The sequence below is a fragment of the Callithrix jacchus genome, chromosome 12 (assembly GCF_049354715.1).
Source record: "Callithrix jacchus isolate 240 chromosome 12, calJac240_pri, whole genome shotgun sequence".
Lineage (NCBI taxonomy): Eukaryota > Metazoa > Chordata > Mammalia > Primates > Cebidae > Callithrix > Callithrix jacchus.
In genome coordinates this window covers 2,297,496-2,323,175 of record NC_133513.1, presented here as the reverse complement: position 1 = coordinate 2,323,175, position 25,680 = coordinate 2,297,496, and the positions used below count along the sequence as shown (strand labels likewise).

Sequence of the window (25,680 nt, the reverse complement as noted above, 5' to 3'; positions counted from 1 at the left end):
GGTCGTCCCTGACCCCTGAGCCTTCTTTAGTGTCTCCTTAACTTCCCTGTAAGGAGACTGCCCTGTGGAGGCTGGAAATGGTGCTGTCGAGGGTGGTGTGTGCCCATGACTGTGCCTGTGTTGGTACTTGTGAGTATGTAGGGGGCAGGGATGAGGGGTGGGAATAAACAGCAGCATGCTAGGAGCTGGAATGCACCCCAGGTTACCCCCCAAAAGCATGGGGAGTCCTGCCCAGCACAGCACATGCTTAGGCTTTCCAATCTCCTGAATGCCTGTGAGGCTGACTGGGCTAAGAGGACAAAGGACAGGCCTTTCCCTGCAGATGGCAAGCGTGGTCCAGGGTGGATGGAAGCTCCTACAGCAGCTTTGGGGGTCACATTCCAGCCCATGGGCTGACAGTTAAGCAGAGAAGCTGCCTCTAGGGCTCAGTCATGATCCAGTGATTCTGATGAGGACAGGTGAAACCCTGTCTCTAACAAAAAATTCAAAAAAGTTAGCCAGGTGTGGTGGCAGGTGCCTGTTATCCCAGCTACTTGGGAGGTTGAGGCAGGAGAATCGCTTGAACCCAGGAGGCAGAGGTTGCAGGGAGCTGAGATCACACCACTGCACTCCAGCCTGGGCAACAAGAGCGGGACTCCGTCTCAAAAAGAAAGGATGCTGGAGGGTGGGGGAGTCTGCTGCTGGTCTGTGTCTGTATCCCAGGCTTTATGGGGTGTATGCCTCCCCAGTATCCCCAGGACAGGAGCTTCCAAGTGCTGTAAAACTTGGAGGCCACTGCAAAACTGTAGAAGTCAGACGAGCAAAGGTGATAGGATGGAATAGGTTTTTATAAAAGTTTGATGAGTATTTGTATAATAAAAAGAAGACCTATCTAATTAACTACTGAGAATAATGTAATCTTGGTGCCAAACTGGAACAAGGACGTACAAGGCACGTTCACGATAGAACAGTCCGAATGATGGGTCTTTGTCACAGGGAGAGGGTGCAGGGCGGTGCTTAGTGACGGCCTCTGGAGCCAGGCAACCCGGATTTGTATTTCTGCTGCCACTACCTACCTTCCCTGTGACCTTAGGGAAAATGACTTGCCTTCACTGCGCCTTAACTTCCTCGTATATAAAGGGGAGATAACCTTTACAATAAGCCTTCTAGGATGAAATGAAATACTTCAAGGAAAGTAACTTAATAATATCCAAAACATCGAAAACCATATAGAAGTTAGCTGTTGTTAACTTTTATGAATATGAATTCCAAATTTTGTATAAAATAATACCAAGTGGAATACAGTAGTGTATACACACACATGCAAATAATGCACCATGGTGAATTTGGTTTTATTACAATAATGCAAGGGCAGCGTCAACACATCATGCGCTATTAGCTAGCTAGCATCCTTTGTTTTTTGGGTTGTTTTTTTGAGACGAGGTCTCTCTGTCACACAGGCTGGAGAGCAGTGTTGAGATCTTGGCTCACTGCAACCTCCCCTTTCCCAGCTGAAGCAATCCTCCCCACAAGCCTTCCAAAGTGCTGGGATTACAAGTGTGCGCCACCACACCTGGCCCTATTTTCTTTAGTACATAGCAATTATCACACTCAATGGTAAAATTTTAGAAGGAATTTTCATCTAAGTTAAGACGTAGACAAGGGTAGCTTCTATCACTGTCTGTATGGAACATGGCACTGGAGGTCCTAGGCAGTGTGGTCAGCTGATACATAGGAAGTCGCCATTTTTAAATAATCAGTTTATTTTTAGGTTATGAGATACCCGGTATCAGAAATGCATGAGTCAACCTATAATAGAAATAAGTTGGCTGGGTCAGATGGATTATTCCTGTAATCACAGCACTTTGGGAGGCTGAGGCAGGCAGATCACTGGAGGTTAGAAATTGGAGACCAGCCTGGCCAACATGGTGAAACATCTTTACTAAAAATACAAAAATTAGCTGGATGTGATGGTGCATGCCTATAATCCCAGCTACCTGGGATGCTGAGGCAGAAGAATCACTTGAACCTGGGAGGTGGAGGTTGCAGTGTGTGGAGATCATGCCACTGGACTCCAGCCTGGGTGACAGAGTGAGACTCTGCAAGAAAGAAAGAAAGAACAAAATCTCCAGGCGTGGTGGCTCACACCTGTACTGCCAGCACTTTGGGAGGTCGAGGCAGGAGAATCGCCATAACCTGGGAGGTGTAGGTTGCAGTGTGTGGAGACCATGCTACTGCACTCCAGCATGGGTGACAGACACTCTGAAAAAAGAGAGAGGAAGGAGGGCAGGAGGGAAGAAGGGAAGGAGGGAGGGAAATCAACCAGGCGTGGTGGCTCACACCTGTATTCCTAGCACTTTGGGAGGCCTAGGTGGGCAGATCACCTGAGGTCAAGAGTTGGAGACAATGCTGGCCAAAATGGTGAAACCCTGTCTCTACTAACAAACATACAAAAATTAGCCAGGTATGGTAGTGGGCTCCTGTAATCTCACCTACTCAGGAGGGTGAGGCAGGAGAATCTCTTGAACCTAGGAGGTGGAGGTTGCAGTGAGCCAAGATTGTGCCACTGCACTCCAGCCTGGGTGACCGAGTGAGACTCTGTCTCAAAAAAAAAAAAAAAAGAAACATGAAGAAAATGAAATTTTTAAATTGGAAAGAAGAAAACTACCTGTATTTGCAGACCATATGATTGTCTATGCAGAAAATCCGGGAGAATATACTGATAAATTATTTGGACTAGTAACAGAGTTTGCAGGTTGTTTGAATTCAAGATCAACTTAAAAAAAAACCTGTTAGCATTCCTGTACATCAGAAATAACAAATTAGAAAATGTAATAGAAAAAGAGATTCTACTCACAATAGCAACAACACCCTGAGAATACATCTAGCAAAGTGTCCACAGACCTTCCATGAATAGTATTGCTATAGCCGGAATGTGTCTCCCCAAATTCCAGTTAAAACTTAACTTCCAGGATGATAGTATTAAGTGGGGCTTTTCAGAAGCGAGTAAGTCAGTAGGGTGAGCCCTCATGCATGAAATTAGCGCCTTATAAAGGGCTCAGTGGTGGCGAATCTGTTCCTTCTGCCTCATAAGAACATAGCATTTGTCTGCTCCAGAGGAACCAGCGTTCAAGGTACCATCTTGGAAGCAGACACCAGGCCCTCAGTAGACACTGCACCTGCTGGAGCCTTGATCTTTCGCTTCCCACCCTCCAGCACTGAGAGAATAACTTCTGTTGTTTGTAAATTACCCAGTCTCAGGTGTTTTGCCCTACAAAAAGACTAAGACAAATATAAAAATTACCCATGGACTTAAAGGAAGAATGGAAATATATGCCATATATATTATAAATGGTAGGACTCGATGCTATAAACATATTACTTCTCACTATCTATAATTAATCTATAGATTCAAGCAATTCCCAGACAAATCCCAATAGAGTTGTTTTTGGAACTTGACAGGCTGATCTGAATGTAGTCATTGAGGGGCCAAGAATAGTGTAGCTGGCTGGGCGCGGTGCCTCACACTGTAATCCCCGAACTTTGGGAGGCTGAGGTGGGCGATCACCTGAGGTCAGCAGTTGGAGACCAGCCTGGCCTACGTAGTGAAATCCCATCTCTACAAAAAATACAAAAATTAGGCAGGCATGGTGGCGTGTGCCTGTAGTCCCAGCTACCTGAAAGGCTGAGACAGGAAACCTGATAGCGGTGGAGGGGATAGTGAGCCAAGATTGGGCCATTGCATTTCAGCCTCGGTGACAGAATGAGACTCCTTCGGTCGCTTATGCCTGTAATCCCAGGGCTTTGGGAGGCCGAGGCAGGCAGATCACAAGGTGAAGAGATTGAGACCGTCCTGGCCAACATAATGAAACCTCATCTCTACTAAAATACAAAAAAATTGGCTGGGTGTGGTGGCGCATGCCTGTAGTCCGAGCTACTAGGGAAGCTGAGGCAGGAGAATTCCTTTATCCTGGGTGGCAGAGGGTGCTGTGAGCCAAGATCCTGCCAATGAACTACAGCTTGGGTGACTGAGCATGATTTTGTCTTGAAAAAAAAAAAAAAGAAAAGTGCAGTAGACACTGTTGGTGCTGTGCCCATGGCCCTTGGTATTGCCAGCCACAGGCATGCCAGGGGCTGATGCCTTCAAGAGCACCCTCAGTGTATTCATCGTGCCTTTTCATTTGCTGTATTTCCTGATGCGTTGACAGCGGGGGCCTTGCTGATCCTGGAGAGACTGCTCCACCTCTGAGTATCAAAAACTCCTTCCTTTAGGACAGTCATTTCCATGTCTCTGCGTCTTAGTATATCCGATTAAAGTAAATCTCGTGTCCATTTTAAAACAGCCATGAGGAACGGGAGTTGGTGGTTAAATACTGCAGCTTCCCCGCCCCTCAGCTGCGATATCTTTGAAGGGCCTAGTGAGTTTGAGCCCGTTACCCTTTGTGGCAACCTGCTCATAAATGCACCATCTGTTGGCTTTCTTCCCTTCCCTATCTCACTTTCCACCCTCTTACCTGTGCTTCTTGGAAGCACCTTTTTGAAAAATGCTTGTATCTGAACCCTTGACTCAGGCTGTGCTTCCAGCAGAACTTAAATGAAGACGTTTTCAAAGAATAAGAATGTCATAGCGGTTGTTGGGTAATGGAAGGTTGAAGATTTATGTGCATACTATGATGGCAAAGGACTTAGGACAGTGAAGTGTTCGGGGCTGCACAAATCAGCCACTGGAAGCGAGGAGGAACCCAGCAAAAGACCCATGACACATGGAAACGTCACATGAGACAGAAGTCGCCTTGTAGATTATTGGGGAAAGGACAGAATATTCTACAAATGGTGTCTGCACAATCCATAAGCAAAGTAAACCCGACTAGATCCCTAGTTCACATCACGTCAAAAACAAAAGACAGTTGATTAAAGATCTAGTTGTGAAAGGCAAAACTTTGAAAGTGGGCGGGGCGAGGTGGCTCACGCCTGTAATCCCAGCACTTTGGGAGGCTGAGGTGGGTGGATCATGAGGTCAGGAGCTGAGAGCAGCCTGGCCAATATGGTGAAACCCCATCTCTACTAAAAATACAAAAAATTAGCCGAGCGCGGTGGCTTGTGCCTGTAGTCCCAGCTACTTGGGAGGGTGAGGTGGGAGAATCTCTTGAAGTTGGAAGTGGAGGTTGCAGTGAGCCAAGATTATGCCACTGCACTGCAGCCTGGGTGACAGACTGAGACTTTGTCTCAAAACAAAAAATTTTGAAAGCATTTAGAAGTAAACGTAGGGGGATATCATCATGATTGGGGCAGTGTCTTAGTTTGGGCTGCTCTGACAAAATGCCATATAGACTGGGTGGCTTAAACAACAAACAGTGATTTCCCCCTTGGAGGCTAGATGGCCAAGATCGGGGTATCAGCATCTTTGGTTCTTGGGGAGGGCCACCTCCTGTTTCACAGAGGGCCATCTTCTTGTATCCTCACATGGCAGAGAGCAAGAAAGACAGGAAGCAACTGTCTTGTATCTCCCCGCTCCTTTTTTTTTTTCCAAGGTTGAGTCTCACTCTGCTGCCCAGGCTGGAGTGCAGTGGTGTGAACCCGGCTCACTGAAACCTCCGCCTCCCGGGTTCGAGCAGTTCTCCTTCCTCAGCCTCCTGAGTAATTGGGATTACAGGCACCTGCCACCACGCACAGCTCATTTTTGTATTTTAGTAGAGACGAGGTTTCACCACATTGGCCAGGTTGGTCTCGAATTCCTGATCTCGTGATCTGCCTGCCTCGGCCTCTAAAAGTGCTGGGATTACAGGTGTGAGCCACCTTGCCCAGCCTGATTCTTTTTTTTATTTAAAATTTTACTTTAAATTCCTGGATAAAAGTATAGAACGTGCAGGTTGGTTACATGGCGGATATGTGCGCCATGGTGGTTTGCTGCATGTACCAACCCGTCATCTAGGTTTTAAGTCCAGTATGCATTAGCTATTTGTCCTAGTGATTCTTTAAAAATTCTCTGTATACTGGCAGTTGGTTCAAGCCTACCAGATTTAGGTCCTGAGTGAGGCTGGGGGCAGACCTCTACCTTTATTTTTAAATATGTTTAATTTATTTCATTTTTTTAAAGAGATAGGGTCTTGTTCTGTCACCAAGGCTGGAGTGCAAGTGGCTTGATCATAGCTCACTGCACACTTGAACTGCTGGGCTCAAGAGAACCTCCCGCTTCAGCTTCCAAAGCATCGGGATTACTGGTCGGGGAGCCACTGTTCCGGCCCTAGGCCTGTACCTTTCATCCTGTGGACTGTGAACATCAGCCGCTCACTCCCAGGTGGTGGGATGGGGTTTAATTTCCAGTGACTGGCCCAGAGCCTGCCCAAGGAAGATCTCAAGGGAGGCTGTTGAAGGAACAGCTTGCAACTTGCCCACCTGCACACATTCACACAGATGAGGGTGGGGGTTGGAGGAGGTGAAGGGGGTTGTGTGGATCAGCTTCAGGCACAGCTGTCTGGTTTCCTATGGGATGTGACCACATAACGGTCAGGCAAGAAGATGTCTGAACGTATCTTCTTCGTAAGAAGAATCATTGCTTCGTAATTGTTGCTTCCCACCATTGGCATTGGAGAAAGGCTGGGCCACAGGAGGCTGGATGAACTTTGTGCTGGCCAGGTAAGCAGAATGTCTATCCAGGTGGAAAGTAAGCAGTGAAGGTATGCTCACCTAAGTGGGGAGGGGGTCACGAACCTCGCTGGCCCGCCCCAGCTCTGCCTTTGCCCCTTCATTTGGCCCTGTGGCTACAAAGCTGCCCTACCAGGAGCAGCCCCCACTGGCAGCTCTGGCCCTGGGGATTTGTGAGTGTTTGGTGGGGGCAGAGTGTGGAGAGGCCAAGTCGACACTGTGTCTAACCTAGTGCAGCTCAGGATTCGGCTTCCCCCAGCCCCTTCTTAGGGTCTCAGCTCAGGCCCTCAAGGCAGCAGGATGATGGGCTCTCCTTACCCCCTAGGTCCCCTGTCCTTTACCCCCCACTTTGGGCACGGCTTCATTTAATCCAGCCACAAGGATGAAGGAGGGCAAATCGCTCAGGGAAGGAGGCACCTGATCCCCCGCTCTGCCCAGACAAGGCACCCTGTGTATCTCCCATGGCTTAGATCTGCCTGGGACTCGACAATAGGGTCAGAGGGCCGAAGGTGACCCCGGAGTCTCTGGCACGACCTTCCAGGGTCTCCAGGGAATTTCTCATGCTGTGGGGGCAACGACTGGTTCCCCTGGGGATGTGTGTGTGTGCTCCCCAGGGCCCCACGGAGGTCAGGGTCCTCTCCATTCAGGACAGCAAGGAGGGAATGGCCTGGAGTGCGGCCCTAGGGTTGGGGACTAAAGCAGCACAGGGTATCGGAAACGGGGTGCTGGGGTGCTTAGAGGGGACCGTAGGGAAGACTTGGAGTCTTGCACATGCCTAGGGGAGCTTCGGTGGGGAGGCAGCAGGGTTCCGTGCTCTAGGGTCGCCTCTTACAACTGCGGTGGTTGGGGGGAAGATGAGCAGGGCACAGTGTGGCAGCCATGGCACAGTGGGAGCCTTGTGTTCACTGGCTCTACCTGAGAGACCAGACCCCTGCAGCTCCCCTGCCAGCAGGACCAGGACGTGCCTTGGGAATCACCCAGCTGTGTCAGGCAACCTGAACCCCATCTGCAGGAATGCGAGGAGGAAAATACAAAAGTCGTTAACGTGAGCCCTGAGAAGGCAGATGCAGCAGAAACCTCCAGGCGGCAACTAGCCAGTCTCCGACCTGTGGTGGAGAGAGAGCCTATTGGCGATCAGGTGTCCTTACACTCTAGGGTCGCCAGGTGGCACTGTGGCCTCATCTGTGGCTCTGAAAAGGCAGATTTGGAAGGAGATCATCACAGCTAATGTTTAAAAAGCCCCTACCATGTGCCAAATTATTCGTCCCTGGCAACAACGTAAGGAGCTAGGGATTCTTTGTATCTGTATTTTATAGCGAAGGAAACAGACATAAAGAGGTGAATTATCTTGCTCAGATCACTCAGCTCGTAAGTGGTGGAGGCCGAATCGGACCTAAACAGTGTGGCTGCGGAGCCCACATGCATTGATTCCCGAAGTGTTTATTGAGCACCTGCCGTGCACAAGGCCTTGTGTGATTAAATACGGTTATGATTAATAATATAAAAACGACAAATCACTGACGCTTTTTAAAGGTGAGATTTTCTTTTTTTTTTTTTTTTGTAGGTTTTGGCACAGAACTGTATATACAATGATAGTGAAATTGATCCCACTGGTTCTGACGGAAATGATGACACATCTAAATGAGTTGGATGTTTTAGAGGTATCATCTCATGAATCCTTGACAGAAACTGAATGAGGAATGAAATTTATTGTTTCCATTTCGCACAGAAGGAAACCGAGGTGAAGAGGGTAAAGTAATTTTGCATGGCATGAAGTAGAAATCCGAAGTACAGGAGTTTGAACTTGGTTCTGACCTTTTCTGAGGCCCCCATGCTCCTGACCACCATAGACTCAAGCATCACCTTGTCTTTCCACTAATTCAAGAAACGTTTAAAAAAACAGTTGTCTAATAGGTTGGCACTCACCATGAGCTCTGTTCCCTTTCTGCAGGTGGTGAAGCCCTCCGTTGTCCTGACCCCACAGTTCCTGTCCCATGATCAGGGCCAGCTCACCAAGGAGCTGTAGCAGCAGCACGTAAAGTCAGTGCCATCCCCCATGCGAGGACCCGAGGAAGGTGAGTGAGTGCACACAGACGGGGCCTGGCATCCTCGAACAGTTCCTGGCCTCGGCCGCCCCACGTCTCACAGGGGGCCATGCTGGGGGAAGTGTAGGCAGTCACAGTTCTAGCTTTTTCCTTCCATACCAGTATCTTAGGGATGGGGAGGAGTAGTTGACTTATTTCCATTAAAAACTGCTATCTTGTGTCAGAAACTCAGAAAGAATCACTACTGCATGTTAACCTAAAGAAAAACATCCAGACAAGTGACCGACGATACTTACAAAGGTGATTTATTTATTTATTTGAGACAGAGTCTTGCTCTCTTGCTCAGGCTGGAGTGCAATGGTGTGATCTTGGCTCACCACAACCTCTGCCTCCTGAATCCAAGCAATTCTCCTGTCTCAGCCTCCCGAGTAGCTGGAGCTATAAGCATGTGACACCACACCTGGCTAGTTTTTGTATTTTTAGTAGAGACAGGTGTATGCCATGTTAATCAAGCTGGTATTGAATTCCTGACCTCAGGCAATCCTCCTGCCTTGTCCTCCAAAGGTCTGTGATTACAGGGGTGAGCCACTGAGCTTTGCCTAAAGGTTACTTACTATCCTGCAAAATTTAGGCTGGGTGTGGTGGCTCATGCCTGTAATCCCAGCATGTTGGGAGGCAGAGGTGGGTGGATCACTTGAGGTTAGGAGTTCAAGACCAGCCTGACCAGTATGGTGAAACCTTGTCTCTACTAAAAATACAGAACTTAGCCAGGCATGGTGGTGTATGCCTGTAGTCTCAGCTAGTCAGGATGCAGAGACAGGAGAGTTGCTTGGACCCAGGAGGCGGAGGTTGTTAGCTGAGATTGTGCTATTGCACTCCAACCTGGGCACAGAGCAAGACTCTGTCAAAAAAAAAAAAAAAAACCAAATTATCCTGAAAAATTTGAAGAGGAAACAAATCAGCAGCTTCTAAACTATTTTTTAACATGACTCATAATAAATAAATTCTATATTATGTATATATGTTCTATATTTCTGAATAAAAGACTCAACAAAATCATATTTACAACCCATAATACATATATATATTTTTTTCTTTGTTTTTGAGACAGAGTTTTGCTATTGTTGCCCAGGCTGGAGTGCAATGGTGCAATCTTGGCTCACCGCAACCTCTGCCTCCTGGGTTCAAGCGATTTTCCTGCCTCAGCCTCCCGAGTAGCTGGGATTACAGGCACGCGCCACCATGCCCAGCTAATTTTTTGTATTTTTAGTAGAGACGGGGTTTTACCATGTTGGCCAGGATGGTCTCAATCTCTTGACCTTGTGGTCCACCCGCCTCGGCCTCCCAAAGTGCTGGGATTACAGGCATGAGCCACCGCGCCCGGCCTAAGGTGCTCAATAAATAATCATTAATCAATAAATAGAAATGGACACAAAGAGGCAAGGAGTTGCGATAGGGATTGGCTGTGAGGGTCTCTCTGACAACCGAGAGTGAGACGACTAGACTCCTGTCTTACTCTGCCCTGCCTTGCTGGATGACGATCTAATTGCTTCCCCTCTTGGCCTCACCAAAGGGTCTGGACAGAGATGTCCAAGACGCAGGATATATGCATCTGGAGCTGTGGCTTGGGCAGGAGCTCGCAAACTGTGACCCCCACTTTGTGTGTGTGTGTGTGTGTGTGTTTGCAATGGAGTCTCTGTTGCACAGGCTGGAGTGCGGTGGTGCAATCTTGGCTCACTGCAACCTCCCCCTCCCACATTCAAGAAATTCTCCCTCCTCAGCCTCCTGAGTAGCTGGGATTATAGGTGCATGCCACCACACCTGGCTAATTTTTATATTTTTAGTAGAGACAGTGTTTCACCATGTTGGCCCGGCTCATCTCTAGCTCCTGACCTCAGGTCATCTTCCCATTTCCCTGAGTCAAAGCCCAAGTCGTGATGATCCCTGGCAAGGTCCCTGTCACCTTGCTCTGGTATCCATCATTCCCATCTCCCATCGTCATCTCCCGGCTTCACTCCAGCCTCCAGAGTCTCTGTGATGTTCCCTGATCCCCCGCAGCACACTCTGTCCCCAGGGCCTTTGCACCTGCTGTTCCCACTGTTGGAAATCTCTCCCCAGGAGTTCCAAGGGCTCATCCCTCACTTCTATCACATTCACAGAGAAGCCTTCCCTGATTACCTTATCCGCCACCACCACCGCCACAACCCTGCTCATGCTAGTGTGCCTTACACCCACACCTGCCTTCCCTTCCCTTCCCCTTCCCCCTTTTCCCCTTTCCTCTTTTTCCCCTTCCCTTCCTTTTCCTTTTCCTTCTCCTTTTTTCTCTTGAGACAGAGTCTTGCTGTGTTCCCCAGGCTGGAGTGCAGTTGTGCAATCTCGGCTCACTGCAACCTCTGCCTCCCAAGTTCAAGCAATCCTCTCACCTTAGCCTCCTGAGTAGCTAGGATTACAGGCAGGTGCCATCATTTTTGTACTTTTAGTAAAAATGGGGTTTCACCATGTTGGCCAGGCTGATCTTGAACTCCTAACCTCAAGTGATCCACTCACCTTGGCCTCCCAAGGTGCTGAGATTACAGGCGTGAGCCACCGCACCTGGCTGCACCTGCTTTAGTTTTTATTCTTCATAGCACTTTTACCTGATGTGCTGTCTGTGTTACTGGTTTGTTTGTGGATTGCCTGTCTCTCCCTCATTAGAATGATGGATCCATTCAGATAGCAGAAACTTTGTTTCGTTCATTGCTGTCTCCCCAAAGCCTAGAACCCTGATGGGGATATGATAACCAGGCAGTAGTTATTAGTGGAATGAATTAATGTAAGAATGAATGAATGTGTCATCTGAGTCTAGATTACAGAGAAAAAAAAAAAAATGAATGGCCGGGTGTGGTGGCTCTTGCCTGTAGTCCCAGCCCTTTGGGAGGCCAAGGTGGGCGGATTGCTTGAAGTCAGGAGTTCAAGACCAGCCTGGCCAACATGGTGAAACTCGATCTCTACTAAAAATACAAAAATTAGCCAGGCATGGTGGCACACCTGTAATCCCAGCTACACAGGAGGCTGAGGGAGGAGAATCGATTGAATCCAGGAGGTGGAGGTTGAAGTGAGTCAAGATTATGCCACTGCACTCCAGCATGGATGAAAGAGCGAGACTCTGTCTCAAAAATAAATAACAATAATTTAAAAAAAGAATGCATGAAAGACAAGAAGGCCTAGATAGAAGGAATAAGTGATAGTGATCAATATTACACAAGGGAAATCATAGTGAATGAGAATTTATTTATAAATTTCAAGATAGCTAGAAGACAAGGATTGTCGTGTTCTCAATACAAAAGATAAATATTTGAGGTGATGACTACCTCAGTTACCCTGATATGATCATTACATACTGTCTACATCAGGGGCCCCCACACCCCCGGCCACAAATCTGAGGCCTGTTAGGAACTGGACAGGCAGCACAGCAGGTGAGCAGCAGGCAGGCGTGTGAGGCACTTAAGCTCTACCTCCAGATCAGTGGCAGTGTTAGAGTCTCAGAGGAGCGCAAAACCCTACTGTGAGGGATCTCAGCTACATTCTGCTTCTGCTTCTGCTGCCGCGGCTTCTTGCTTCTTTCTTTTTTCTTTCTTCTTCCTTCTTCCTCCTTCCCCCTTCCTCCTTTCTTCTTTCTCCTTTCTCCTTTCTCCCCCTCCTCCTCCCCCCCTCCTCCTCCTCCCCCTCCTTCTTCCCCCTCCCCCTCCTCCCCCTCCTCCTCCTCCTCCTCCTCGTTCTTTGCCAGGCTGGAGCACAGTCGCACATTCTTGGCTCTCAGCAACCTCTGCTTTTCGGGTTGAAACCATTCTCCTGCCTCAGTTTCCTGAGTAGCTGGGATTACAGACACATACCACCATGCATGGCTATGTTTTGAATTTTTTTAGTAAAGACTGGTTTCACCATGTTGGCCAAGCTGGTATCAAATTCCTGACCTCGTGATCCACCCGCTTTGGCCTCCTAAAGTGCTGGAATTACAGGCATGAGCCACTATGCCCCTGCAGCTGCATGCTTCTTATGAAAATCTAATGCCTGATGATCTATCACAGTCTCTTTTTGTCCCTAAAGGGACCGTCTAGTTTCAGCAAAACTAGCTGAGGCTCTCACTGATTCCACATTATGGTGTGTTATGTAAGTATTTCATTATATTTTACAATGTAATACTAATAGAAGCAGGCCAGGCACCATGGCTCATGCCTATCATCCCAGCACTTTGGGAGGGTGAGGTGGGCAGATAACCTGAGGTCAGGAGTTCGAGACCAGCCTGGCTAACATGGTGAAACATGATCTCTACTAAAAATACAAAAAATCAGCCAGGTGTGGCGGCAGGCACCTGTAATCCCAGCTACTTGGGAGGCTGAGGCAGGAGAATTGGTTGAATCGAGCAGGCAGGGGTTTCAGTGAGCCAAGATCATGCCATTACACTCCAGCCTGGGTGACAAGAGCAAAACTCCATCTCAATAAATAATAATAATAGAAGTAAAGTACACAGTAAATGTAACGTGCTTGAAACATCCTGAAACCACCCCCGGCCCCCAGGTCAATGGAGAATTTGTATTCTACAAAACCGATGCCTGGTGCCAAAAAGGTTGGGGACCACTGCTCTACAGGTCTCAAAATATCACCTGTGCCCCTCAAATAGGTGCAACTATTACATATCAACAAAAATAAAATAAATCAATTAAAATTTAAAAAAGGACTGAAAACTTACCACTGGATCATGGAATAGGGAGATGAATGCTGTCCTCATTAAAGGTGGTCTCAGTGGAGAAAGGGAACAGAAGTTGGACTCAAATGTTTACAGAGAGTGAGTAGGAGACAGAGTAGCTTGGGAAGCACAGGTAATTCCTTTAGGAAGCATGCTGGGAAGGGGAGAAGTGAGGCTGGTAAGGATGCAGGGGATGCTGGCTTGGGAGTGAGTGCCTTTGAAGCTGAGCATGTGCCCAGGGGACAGACATGGGGAGCTACACCTACCCTAACCTGCTCCTGCCTGGGCTCCCCAGTCTCACTCTGTAGATGCAGACTCAGGACGCTGTTCCTTTTGTGGCCACAGGGCATGAATCTCTCAGGGGCCAGAAGCAGCAGATGAGCCTCACCCAGCCTGTGTACAGAAAGGCAGTTGTGTACCTGCTGGATGACCCCCTGGTGGCTTTGGATGCCCACATTGGCCAGCATGTCTTCAACCAGGTCATCGGGCCTGGCGGGCTACTCCTGGCGGGGAACAGTAAGTTTGGGAATATGTTTCAGAGGTCACAGGGCAAAGGTAGAGCATGCCCTTAGCATCCAGTCCTAACCCAAGATTCTCTCACCGCCCCCTTCCACTTGAGTCCAATTTTTCTCTTTGTATTGGTCAGCTTTTGCTGTGATGATGCTACGTAACAAACAACCCCTCAGATTCCATCAGCTTACAACAGCTGCTGTTTCTTGCTTATGTGTCTGTGGTTTAACTACTACAGCTCTGCCTTGGATGATTGGCCTGGGTCAGATGGACTCATCTTCTTGAGATAGGCTGAAGGAGTCCCCTCTGTTTCTCTATTTGAAAATGCTATTTTCAAGAAAGATGGCAGGAGCACAAGAAGGGGAGCTCTCCCAACTCTGAGTCCAGGGACAATACTCCCACTCCTACCCCCTGCTCCAGGAGGCTGGCCAAGCACAGGTGTATAACTTTTCTTTCTTTCCCCTTCTCTTCATTCCTCTTTCCCTTCCCATCCCTCCCTCTTCCTCTCTCTCCCTCTCTCCTCCCTTCCTCCTTCCCTTTCTTCCTTCCTTTTTTTTTTTTTTTTCTTTTGAGACAAAGTTTCACTCTTATTACCCAGGCTGGAGTGCAGTGGTGCAATCTCGGCTCACCGCAACCTCCACCTCCTGGGTTCAGGCAATTCTCCTGCCTCAGCCTCCCGAGTAGCTGGGATTTCAGACACACGCCACCATGCCCAGCTAATTTTTTTTTGTATTTTTAGTGGAGACGGGGTTTCATCATGTTGACCAGGATGGTCTCAATCTCTTGACTTCGTGATCCACCTGCCTCAGCCTCCCAAAGTGCTGGGATTACAGGCGTGAGCCACCGCGCCCGACCCTTTCTTTTTGATGGAGTCTTGCTCCATCACCTAGGATGGAATGCAGCAGTGCAATTTCAGCTCACTGCAACCTCTGCCTCACAGTTTCAAGTGATTCTTATGCCTCCATTTCCCAAGTAGCTGTGACTACAGGTGTATGCCACCATACCAAGCTCATTTTAGTATTTTTAGTAGAGACAGGGCTTAGCCATGGTGACCTGACTGGTCTTGAACTCCTGGCCTCAAGTGATCCACCTGCCTTGGCGTCCCAAAGTGCTGGGATTACAGGCATGAGCCATGGAACGTGGCCACACGTGCGTTAACTTCTAACCCTTCCCTGCCCAGACACAGACTCTTGTGACCCACGCACTCCACGTCCTGCCCCAGGCTTATTGGATCGTGGTGCTGGCAGATGGGGCCATTGTAGAGATGGGTTCCAACCAGGAACTTCTGCACAAGAAGTGGGCCCTCATGAGTCTTCTGGATCAAGCCAGACAGCTAGGAGATAGAGGAGAAGGAGGTACCAGGTGGGCTTTGCTGATTCTCTGTGCCTGGCTCTTGCCACTCTTGGGCAGAAAGGCTCAAAGGGTCCTGCTGGCAAGAGTGGGTTGCTCTGGTCATACCTCCCCTGTAGGCTTATGCCCAGAAGCAGACGGCTCTCCAGTAGGTCACCTCTCTCCAAGAAGGGCCAATAACACCATCTATGAGCCGGGGCTGAGCTAAGTGCTTCTGTAAGAAATACACTATTTCATTTGGTTCTCACCGTCCCCTCAGAGGCATGTGAAGTTACTGCTGTCATTTTATAGATGAGCAAAGAGAGTTAAATCAGTTGCCCAAGGTCACCAGCTTAGAACTTGAGTGTGTCCAACTCCAGAGTCTATGCTTGCAGTTGCTGTGGAGACAGCACAAGGAGGTTTTGGTGCCTGGAAAGCTATAACATGCCAGCTAGAGTTTCTAATAATCTGAAGAACACAAAGCGCGCTGGATACCTGACAAGGTTCTGGAAGTAAAGTTGCCAAGCCAAGCTCACCCACAATGACTGAAAAGTAGCAACTCATAGCACATCACATGCATTAGCTCACTGAATCAACTTAATGCCGCCATGAGACTGGTACTTGAATCATTTCCATTTCACAGATGAGGAAACTGAGGCCCAAAAGTTAAGGAACTAGTACCAGGTTACGTGGCTTATAAGTGGCAGCACTGGGATTTGTACGCAAGCAACTTGATTCCAGAGAATGTGTTTTTTAATCATTAGGCTTTTTACTACCCCTGCATGACAAAGCAGGGACCCACACCCGGGTCTCCCTCAATCTCAGACTTTGTCTCTTCTGAGAACATCTGCTTAGCATTGGCACACCCTGGCTAAAAACACTAAGTGTTGATTCACAATGTCCCAGTCCTGAAGCTTGAAGCTAATACTTGCCTGTTAGTATTGGTCAGCTTTTGCTGCAATGGTGCTGTGTAACAAATAGCCCCCCAACTCTCAGCAGGTTACAGTGGCAGTTATTTCTTGCTTACAGGTCTGTGGTTAAACTATACAGCTCTGCCTTCAGTTATTGGCCACATCTGGGGGATAGTGGTGGGGAGGTGTCCTTCCTGGGAGAGATGGTACCTGAAGGTTGGTGGGAGTTAACCAGAGAAGAGCATTCCAGACACAAGGAACTGCTTGAGCAAGGCTGTCGGGAGAAACAGAGATAACGTTATACAGTGTTCACTGATGCTTTTCCAACCTCAGGTTCACAGCAGGTGCCCAATTATATTCACTGATTGAAAAAATGAATGAGTGAGTGAATGCCTGAATGATGTTCCCGGAAGAACTCAGAGTGGGGTGTTGAGGTTGCTGGAGAGGTGGCAGGAGCCAGGACAGGGAAAATGGATGGTCAGAGCAGTTAAGGCCACATGGTCAGTGGGTGTGATAGTGAGTATCTGGGCCATGTGTGTGACAGGACTCTCTTGACCTTTTATCAGATTGTGAAAACAATCTGATAAAAAGAGATGACAAGGTAAAAATTGAAGGGGATGCACAGAAAGAAATCAGCATGAGGCAGTTTAGTTGGGCAGGCCTAAGCCTTAGATTTTGGATATGGACTGATTCAAAAGAAATATGCAACTACCCTTTGACCCCAAATTCCTCAAACATATTGTTGAGAGTAATTGATTTTCACTCATTTCTCTTTAATATGGCTCCTAGTCCTTGTACTTTACTATAAATGTCTTTCCTGAGCCCATCAGTGACTTCTTTCTTACCAAATTTAGAGACCTTTTTTTCAGTCTGCCTATTGCCCAATCATTTAATTATATTTTAGAAGGGTTATCTTATATTTCTCTCATTTTACTTTTAGTGTTATAAATATCCCAAAGGTAATATGTGTTATTTGCAGTGAAATAGAACATACAGATTTGATGATTTGTGATAACCCAGGCTAACATGTTAGTCGAATTTTTCCTGGCTTTTAAGTACATTTTTATATGTTTATGTATTCTGAATAAAGTCAACTGAGGACAGAGACAGGAATCATTATTACATTAATACTCAGATGTCACTGGCTTTTGCTCCACATGCTTGCAGAGGACATTAGCCACTTCTGCAACGTTCCTCAAGTATTTCTGGGGATCCCTGGAGCTGTATCTTGTTACTTATAAACAAGTCTTATTTTAAAGGTGCTGTTACTGCTCTGTCAAATATCTGCCTCCATCGTGGGCACTAAGGTTCATTTCACCAGATTTAAACTTTGTTTCCTTCTATCACATTTCCATTCTAAGATGTACATTTTTTTCACATTTTAATATATCTGCAGTCAGAAGGCATCTTATAGTCAGGTAAGCAGCAAAAGTAATATGATCATCATTGCTTGAACATTTACATCAAAACTTGTAGAACAGGTGCTGCTAGAGGCATGGAAGAAAATTCTGGAGACAATAGTGGTGCACTCTTAATAAAGGCTGGACAACAGTTGGTGACACAGGAAACAGTACTGTGTGAAGAAGGGTGGACATGGATGACTCTTAGACAAAAAATGACTCCGGTAAGTCAAAGTGAGTTCAAGGAGGTTGAGGAGTAATTTAGCCAATTCCCTTTTCCCTTGTTTGATTGAGGAATAATTTACGTGCAATAAATTGGTCTGGTAGTGCGGGAAAGCTCCATCAGACTGGGTGATCTAGCTGCTCATTTTATGGAGAGTTCTGACAAAGGTGTGGACACCAGCACCTTCTACCAGCCAGCCCCTGAGTGAAGGGTTTTTCCATAGAAACCCTCCAGGTTTTTCCTGGAGGAAGGCTTGGGTAACCTTTTGGGCAGGTCTTCCCAACTTGAGGTTCTATGCTAATGGAATACTATTTTTCTGAATATTTATCTGTCCTTCTAGTGAGAATAGTTCGTGCACAGTCTACAAAGTGGTCTTCAAAATTGAGTACACATCAACATCCCCTAGAGGGCTTTTTAAAGTAAGTTTCTGATGTTGAGGTGGGGCCTGAGAATTTGCCTTTCTAAAAAGTTTTTTGGACAATGATGATGCTGGAGACAGGTCTTTGACCTTGCTATTTGAGGTAGATTCCTAGAACCAAGCAGCCAGGGGATCACCTGGAAAGATCCTGGAAATGAAGACTCTCAGACCTCATCCCAGACCTATTGAATCAGAATACATGTTTTAAACAAGATCCCTGGGTGATTTGTATGCACAGGCAAATGTGAAGCACACGTTTAGAAGAATGCGCTTGAGGTTTGCAAAGAAACAGAGTTGGGGACAGGTGGAGAGTGACCACTGTCTCCAAACAGGAACTAGTATCCTTAGAACGGCTTCCTCAAAGCTGAGTCAACTCCCGCCCTCCCACAGCCATCACCATGAGTAATTATCTAATTGCCCATTTCTGCCAAGGCCCCAGCTCAGGGACATATGTTCTCCTAGTGAATTTTGCTAGGGGAACAGACTCTGCCTGCTGATGTCAGATTTCCCGTTAGCACTTCTGCTTCCCTATGCATACCCACATGCTACGCTGCCCCAGGTCCACAGTTGCTTGTCAGTTTCTCCTTGGGGAAGCAGGTGGGCAGCCATAATGCCCCTTGTGTCGTACTATACTCTGGAATCTTGTTTCAGAACGTAATGAGAAACCAAAAAGATCGTTTTGTCTTGCTGTCATTATACAATGGTAGTCATGATGATGCAAAGTCACGAAACAGACAGAAGTAATCACTTATGATCTCTGTTTTTTCTCTGCAAAGGGATGAGAAGCCGTCTTCTCCAATGAAAAGAACACAGACACATTAATCAGCCTCTCCACCCTGAGCCACACAAGGTCTTTTTGCGTTCAGGGCTCTGTCTCTAATAGGAGCACATGGACTAAGTAAGGAAAGGTATGGGAGCGTCTGTAATAGGTTAGGGACTCTGACCAACTGAATCTTAATTTTCCAGCGACTCCCAATATGCCACTGTAATCAAGGCTTTGAGAGTGCATATATTTTTAATAACAGTATTTTTAGAGTGTGTATATTTTTTATGACAGAGTGCCAATAAAGTGTGTATATTTTTTATTACAGTATTTTGAGAGTATGTATATTTTTTATAACAGTAAAAATAGAGTGTATATATATTTTGTTTTGAGAGAAGGGAAAAAAGGAGTGAAGGAGAGGAAGAAAGGAAAAAATGGGAGCGAGAACGGGAATGTTGCTTTATTCTAAAAATGGGTATTGGAAATCTCTTTTATGCCAATAATCATGCTTAATAACGGCCGTTCAATATTTCATTTAAACCTATGAGTAGGTGCAATGTGGTACTGACAAAAATGTGTATTTTATGTATTTAAAGTGGAGAGCTCTATAAATGTTTATTAAGTTTACTTGTTCTGGATCTGAGTTCAAGTCCTGGATATCCTTATTAATTTTCTGTCTCATTGATCTACCTAATATTGATGTTGAAGTCTCCCACTATTATTGTGTGGGAGTCTAGGGAGTCTAAGTCTCTTTATAGGTCTCATGTATCTGGGTGTTAGGATCGTTAGCTCTTCTTGTTGCATTGATCCTTTTACATATTTTTGTTGCTTTAAAATCTATTTTATCAGATGCAAGAATTGCAACTCCTGATTTTTATTTATTTATTATTTATTTTTGCTCTCCATTTGGTTGGCAAATATTTCTCCATCCCTTTGTTTTGAGTCTTTGTGTATCCTTGCATGTGAAATGGGTCTGGATGTAGAATACCGTTGGGTTTTGGCTGTATCATTTGATTGGGGGATTTAGTTGATTTAAATTTAGGATTACTGCCATTTGATGTTAACTGGCTGTTTTGTCCATTTGTTGATGTAAATTCTTCATTATGTTGGTGCTCTTTACTTTTTTGGTATATTTTTAGAAAGGCTAATACTGGTTGTTCCTTTCTATGTGTAATGCTTCTTTCAGAAGCTTTTGTAAAGCAGGCCTGGTGGTAATAAAATCTCTGAGTTCTTGCTTGTTCATAAAAGATTTTTTCCCTCAGTTGTGAAGCTTCGTTTGGCTGGATATGAAATTCTGGGCTGAAAGTTCTTTTCTTTTTTTTTTTTTTTTTTTTAGACGGAGTTTTCGCTCTTGTTACCCAGGCTGGAGTGCAATGGCGCAATCTCGGCTCACCGCAACCTCCGCCCCCTGGGTTCAGGCAATTCTCCTGCCTCAGCCTCCTGAGTAGCTGGGATTACAGGCACGCGCCACCATGCCCAGCTAATTTTTTGTAATTTTTAGTAGAGACGGGGTTTCACCATGTTGACCAGGATGGTCTCGATCTCTTGACCTCGTGATCCACCCGCCTCGGCCTCCCAAAGTGCTGGGATTACAGGCTTGAGCCACCGCGCCCGGCCGAAAGTTCTTTTCTTTAAGGATATTGAATATTGGCCCCCACTCTCTTCTGGCTTGCAGGGTTTCTGCTGAGAGATCTGCTGTAAGTCTGATAGGCTTCCCTTTGTGGGTAACCCAACCTTTCTCTCTGGCTGCAGGGGCAGTTAAAAGTCTCATTTCATTAGTGTCCATTCCTCAGGGATTACTGCTCTTCATTGCCTGACATCTGGTGTCTTGAAAACCACTGTTCTATACATTTGGTCCCTTTTGGCTATTTTGGGTGGGAGGGTCAACCTCGTCCCCGTTACTCCATTTTGACTGAAACTTGAAGTTGCCCAGTTCTTCGTCCCTCTCTTTTATTGAGGTGAAATTCAGATCACATAAAAAGGAACTGTTTAAAGTGACCAACTGAATGACCTTAGTGCCTTTACAGTGTTGGGCAGCCGCCACTTCTCTCTGGTTCCCAAACACTTCATCACTCAAAGAAAACCCTCCAACCATTAAATAAACCTTCCCCATCATTCCCTCTCCCTGGCCTCTGGCAACCCCGAGTCTGCATTCTGTCTCTCTGGATTTGCATATTCTGAACATTTCATATAGAAAGAGTCGAATAGTATGTGGCCTTTTGTGTCTGGTGTCTTTCACTTAGCATAGTGTTTTTAAGGGTCATTCATTCATCAGTACTCATTCCATTTTATGGCTGAAGGATATTTCGTGACACCACATTTTGTTTATCCATTCATCTATTGATGGCCGTTGTGAGCAGTGCTACAGGGAAGCCTGGTGTGTAAGCCCTTGACCACCTGTTTTCAGTTTTGGATATGTACCCAGGAGGGAGTTGTTAGTCATATTCTGTACGGCTGAGCCATTTTACGTTCCTACCAGCAATGTATGGGAGTTGCAGTTTTCCTTATCTTGGCAACACTTCTTTCCTCTTTTTATTTTATTTTATTTTTAATGAATAGAGCCATTTTGTGGGTGTGAAGTAGTCTCATTGTGGGCTTGGTTTGCATTTCCCTGATGATTAATGATATTGAATATCTTTTCATTTTATCTTTATATATCTTCTTTGGAGAAATGTCTGTTCAAATCCTTTGCCTGTTTTTGAGTTGGCTTGCCTTCGTTGTGGAGTTTTACTAATTCTTTTTTTAATGGTATCATGAGCAGTTTACCATGGTACAAGCCAAAAAGTTTAGTACTCTTCAAATTGAGTTAATTTTTAAGAGAATTTTACTAACTATTCACTTACTCATGGCATATTTAAGTTGATGGTGGTTTTGCTGTTACTAATAACTTACAAAACAATTTCTGTGTCTCTTTTTCTCATGGGCTGGGTTCAGAATTATGAAACTGTTTATGGGTCTTAATCAGATTTTTCCTAAAAGAGTCCGTGTGCAAAGCCATCAGTGATTGTTTCAAGTATATACTTGTGTCACTGGTCACTTGAGGCTTATGTCATTTCATTATGTTTTGCTAATAAGTGTAAAATGACTCTGTTATTACGTTAGTTTTTTTGATTCCTCATAATGTGAGCATCTGTCTTTGAGTCCGTTTGTAAGTGTCCTTGTATATGAGTGTATGAGGAAGAACCGAGTGGGTGGTGGAGAGAAGGGGGTGGGAATCTGACTTCAGCCTTTCAGCTGATCCTTGTATCTCTATTTCAGGCACCATCATGACTCCAAGCGGAGGAGATCCGATGAATGTAGGCCTCAAAATTAACACCCGCCGGATTTACGCCAAATGTCTGATCACCATCCCACTATGGGCTACCATGGCCAGGGACCCTCAGACCATTACCCCTCTTTCTACACAGATGAACTGGGGGAGTATAAGCAGCGCCTACCCACACTGCACCCCGCAGTCTCAGATCCTCGATCGCCCCCTTCTCACGACTCCAAGTCACCCCAGGGTCATAGGTCTCCTTCGGAGAGATCACTAGAACAGAAAAACAACCCAGATTATAATAGGAATGTTCGGAAAACACAAAGGACGGCTCGCAAAAGAGAGAGCAAGTCATCAAACACATGGATGTTTTTGGTCTGATCCAACAGTAGCCAGTTATCTAGACCAGTAAGCGGAGTTTCGGACATGCTGCTGCTGTCAGCAAGGAACGGGAGGCCTTTCACTGGGTCCAGCTCGGATTCAGGTCAGCACTCCCGCACTTTGGCACCCGTCCCGTTCCAGCCTAGTTCTGGCCTCCCACTTTGATGGGCACTTGGAGGAAGAGCTGACTGTGTATACCAGCTTCACTGGGATGCGTTTCCCCAGTCAAGGAATAGGGGATCTTCAGAGTCATGAATGTTTTCTCACCAGGGTCAGTGTTCCTAGGACCTTAGTGCATAGGCGGGCAGGAGCTGGTGCAGGGAGGCAGCTGGGGCCTGATGGGACAGTGTGATTTGCCTGATTTGTTTCATTCTGACATGATGGATGCTGCTGACAGGGAGTGGGGAGTGCAGGCAGATGGGTGGGGGCAAGCATAGGACTTGAAGGGGAGCAGGTATACCCCTCAAATGCGTTTTTGGGAGAAATGCATTTCTCATTATGTGAAACCTGTGGGCGGGGTTGGGGTGGGGAGGTAGCGAGAGGGCAGCGGCTTCCACAGCGGCTTCATCTCTGCCAACACTAATTTTCCCACACCGTCTTTGTACATTCCGGAAGTTTGGTCTCCTGAGTGGGCCTCCTTTCCCTGCTATGGCGGGGAAAGTAGGTTGCTCTAACTGACTTTTGAGTACTGCGAGTTCGACAATGTTGATGCCAGCGTGGGTATTACTTGACTGGGGAGTAGGCCAGGTGAGGGGTAGGGTGAGCCAACGTGGGGAATAGTGCGGCCAGGGATCTGGAATCTCTGGTGGATTTCTGATTCCTGTGGTGAGAAGGAAAACTGCAGGAGCTGGAGAGGAGGTCACAGAGGCAGGCCTACTGACCGCTTGTTGCTGGCAATCACAAAGCTGGGGGTCCTGGTGCAGGCAGTGAACAGCTTCTACTGTGGGGTTCAGTAGTGCCAGCCAAGTAGGGGAGACTTTCAGTATTGGGCTAGGTCGGCACCTCGGCTGCATTTCCTCTCCCTTTGCACAGCTTGAGGAAATGTACTGGACAGACTCACACGTCATGTAGTGGGCAGATGTGGTGGACAAGTTTCTCCTGCTAGTTGGAGATCATTAGAATTGAATTCAGTATCTCTTAGAATGTGATCAGGTATAAACCTCAGTTAAACTTCCTGAAACAGGGGGCATCCAAAGACAGTGACTGAGCTAGAGATAGCAAGAATCATACTAGAGTTGAATTGAGTCAGGTTTAGGAAGCAAGTTGATTGCATCAGTTAAGCAGGCTCTTTTCAATGTACTGACACTGGGGCCTGCAGTTTTATTCAGTAGAGCTTGCCAGTGTTGGAGTATCCAGAGGCCTTTCTAGGTGGAGACAGGATAACTGACTTGAACATTCAGTGTGCCTGTAAATGTCCAGGCTCAGAGCTGTGAAAACCCTTCTGCTGGGCATGTGCGGGGTTAAACCCCCGAAGTCTCTTGTGAGGATTTCAGTGCATGCTGGGCTCCTGGGCAGCACCATGAATGCCTTTACAAAGACATGCCGACTTGTATCCCCGAATGAAGAAGATGTGGCTGTGACGTGGCCCTTGCTCCCTACCACACAGAGCATCACAGGGCTGGTTCGTGCTGTTTCCAGAGGAGGGTCTAGGTCTTGGATGCTTGTGTTGAGAGCTCAGTGGACCCACCCCCTTAGTGAACTCCTCACACTTCTTGGGGTTGCTCAGCCTAGACTTGTACCACACCTGCCTTGAAGCAAAGCCCTGGCGACTGCATGAGCCACCTGGCCACAGTCCTCCCCTGGAGGCCTCTGTGACTGCTCAGTGGAGAGGGCAGGGCATGTGTCCCCACTCAGGCGACACAGTGAAAAGGAAACCACAGATAGAGCCTCCTGCTTATAATACTGACTCTGGCCTGTGTTTGCCTTGCCTAAGCCAAAGAGGAAGGTGAGGTTGGCTTGCCAAGCCCTTGAGCGATGGGAGCGGGGGTGGGAAGGAGATGACTCCCTGCAGAGTTGGGTTGTGCCCTCCGGGAACAAAAGGAGAGGCAAAGGCATCATCAGAGGCCCTGTGTTTCCATCAGGTTTCCATGCTTGTCAGGGCTTCTCTCTTAAGTCACTGATAGGAGATGTGAGTTATGCCCAGAGATTTCTCATCCTGAGGAAGGAAGACCTTCCTTTCATTCACTTTCGGGACTCTTAGTGCCATATGAAGTAGCAAAAGGCAGTCTTGGCCAGATCAGTGTTACATTGGTTCTAAAATTACAGTGTCCCCATTAGACGTCTATTTTAGGTGCTAAAGTGTGTTTGAAGAGTGCATTGGGAGAAAGGAAGCATTTCTTCATTGATTTAATTAGTATGAATACTATATGCTTAAATGAAAAACATGTTTTGCGCAGGTAAATTCTCTCCCTTGTGTATGGGAGAAGCTGCCCCAGGAGTCTGTGAGTGAGGGTGGTGTTCCTTGGAACTTGGCTCTGAAAGATTTCATTGATAGAAATACCAGGGGGAGCTAGCATTCCCTAAAACTTACACGTGAATGGGGGTTGACGTGATACACTGTGGCCTAGAGAAGGCCCAGGTGAAAATCGCTGCAGTCTTTCAGAGCCAGGCAGACAGGTGCCCAGCAGAGCCCGGGGCTCGCTCCCCATTCAGTCATTCCTTAGCCCTTCGAAGGGAGACCCAGAGACTTTGCACGCTGTGCTGCAGACATTCTGGCCTGGTGTGTCTGAAGGTTGCCTCAGTCCTCATAGTGCAAACGCTGTTTATCTAGGAAGTCACAATGACACTGAAATCCTCCAGACCAAAATCCACTTGTCAGCAGGAGCAGCAGCCCAGCACCAGCATCTTCAGGCTCCTCTGAGGGCTGCCTGCATTGGGCGAGGGAAGCCATGCCAATGGTCCAGGCTGCCTTAGGCCATCTTGGCCCCACTTGTCAGGGGACAGATGGTTTTTCTTTATTGTAAAATAGTAGACTTTTAAAACCTGTTGACTAAACAGTAATTAATCTATATTTGTGAAAAATGCCACTGTCCTAGTGATTTCTGATGTAAATAATGTTTATATAGTATGTATTAAATTTTCCTACATTGTAAAA

The 25,680-nt window shown here is 46.8% G+C and overlaps 2 protein-coding genes and 1 pseudogene across 6 annotated transcripts in view; 2 read left to right on the top strand and 1 right to left on the bottom strand.

The window, feature by feature from the left end:
- The window catches only part of LOC128929217 (uncharacterized), a 10,010-nt pseudogene extending 1,328 nt beyond the window's left edge, over positions 1-8,682 (bottom strand).
- The window catches only part of POLR3K (RNA polymerase III subunit K), a 27,974-nt gene extending 14,097 nt beyond the window's left edge, over positions 1-13,877 (top strand). The window contains exons 5-7 of one of the 2 annotated variants that reach the window (XR_013524484.1): positions 8,189-8,285; positions 8,576-8,699; positions 13,741-13,877. The gene's annotated coding sequence lies outside the window, so the exon portion shown is untranslated. Of the gene's footprint in view, positions 1-8,188; positions 8,375-8,575; positions 8,700-13,740 lie in introns of those variants that run through there. The other variant, XR_013524485.1, reaches the window with a different exon arrangement.
- Positions 13,554-25,680, top strand: LOC144578543 (ATP-binding cassette sub-family C member 6-like). Of its 4 annotated transcripts, none has more exons than XR_013524482.1 (4): positions 13,554-13,911; positions 18,109-18,187; positions 18,963-19,084; positions 22,208-25,680. XR_013524482.1 is itself a non-coding variant. In XM_078344170.1 (3 exons), the coding sequence occupies exons 1-3, from the start codon at positions 13,704-13,706 to the stop codon at positions 22,260-22,262; spliced, it is 342 nt and encodes a 113-aa protein (XP_078200296.1). In that variant the 5' UTR covers positions 13,554-13,703; the 3' UTR covers positions 22,263-25,680. The 4 variants fall into 4 exon arrangements, 1 of the variants encoding a protein (XP_078200296.1); XR_013524481.1 differs by having other exon boundaries at positions 18,963-19,094; XM_078344170.1 differs by lacking the exon at positions 18,963-19,084.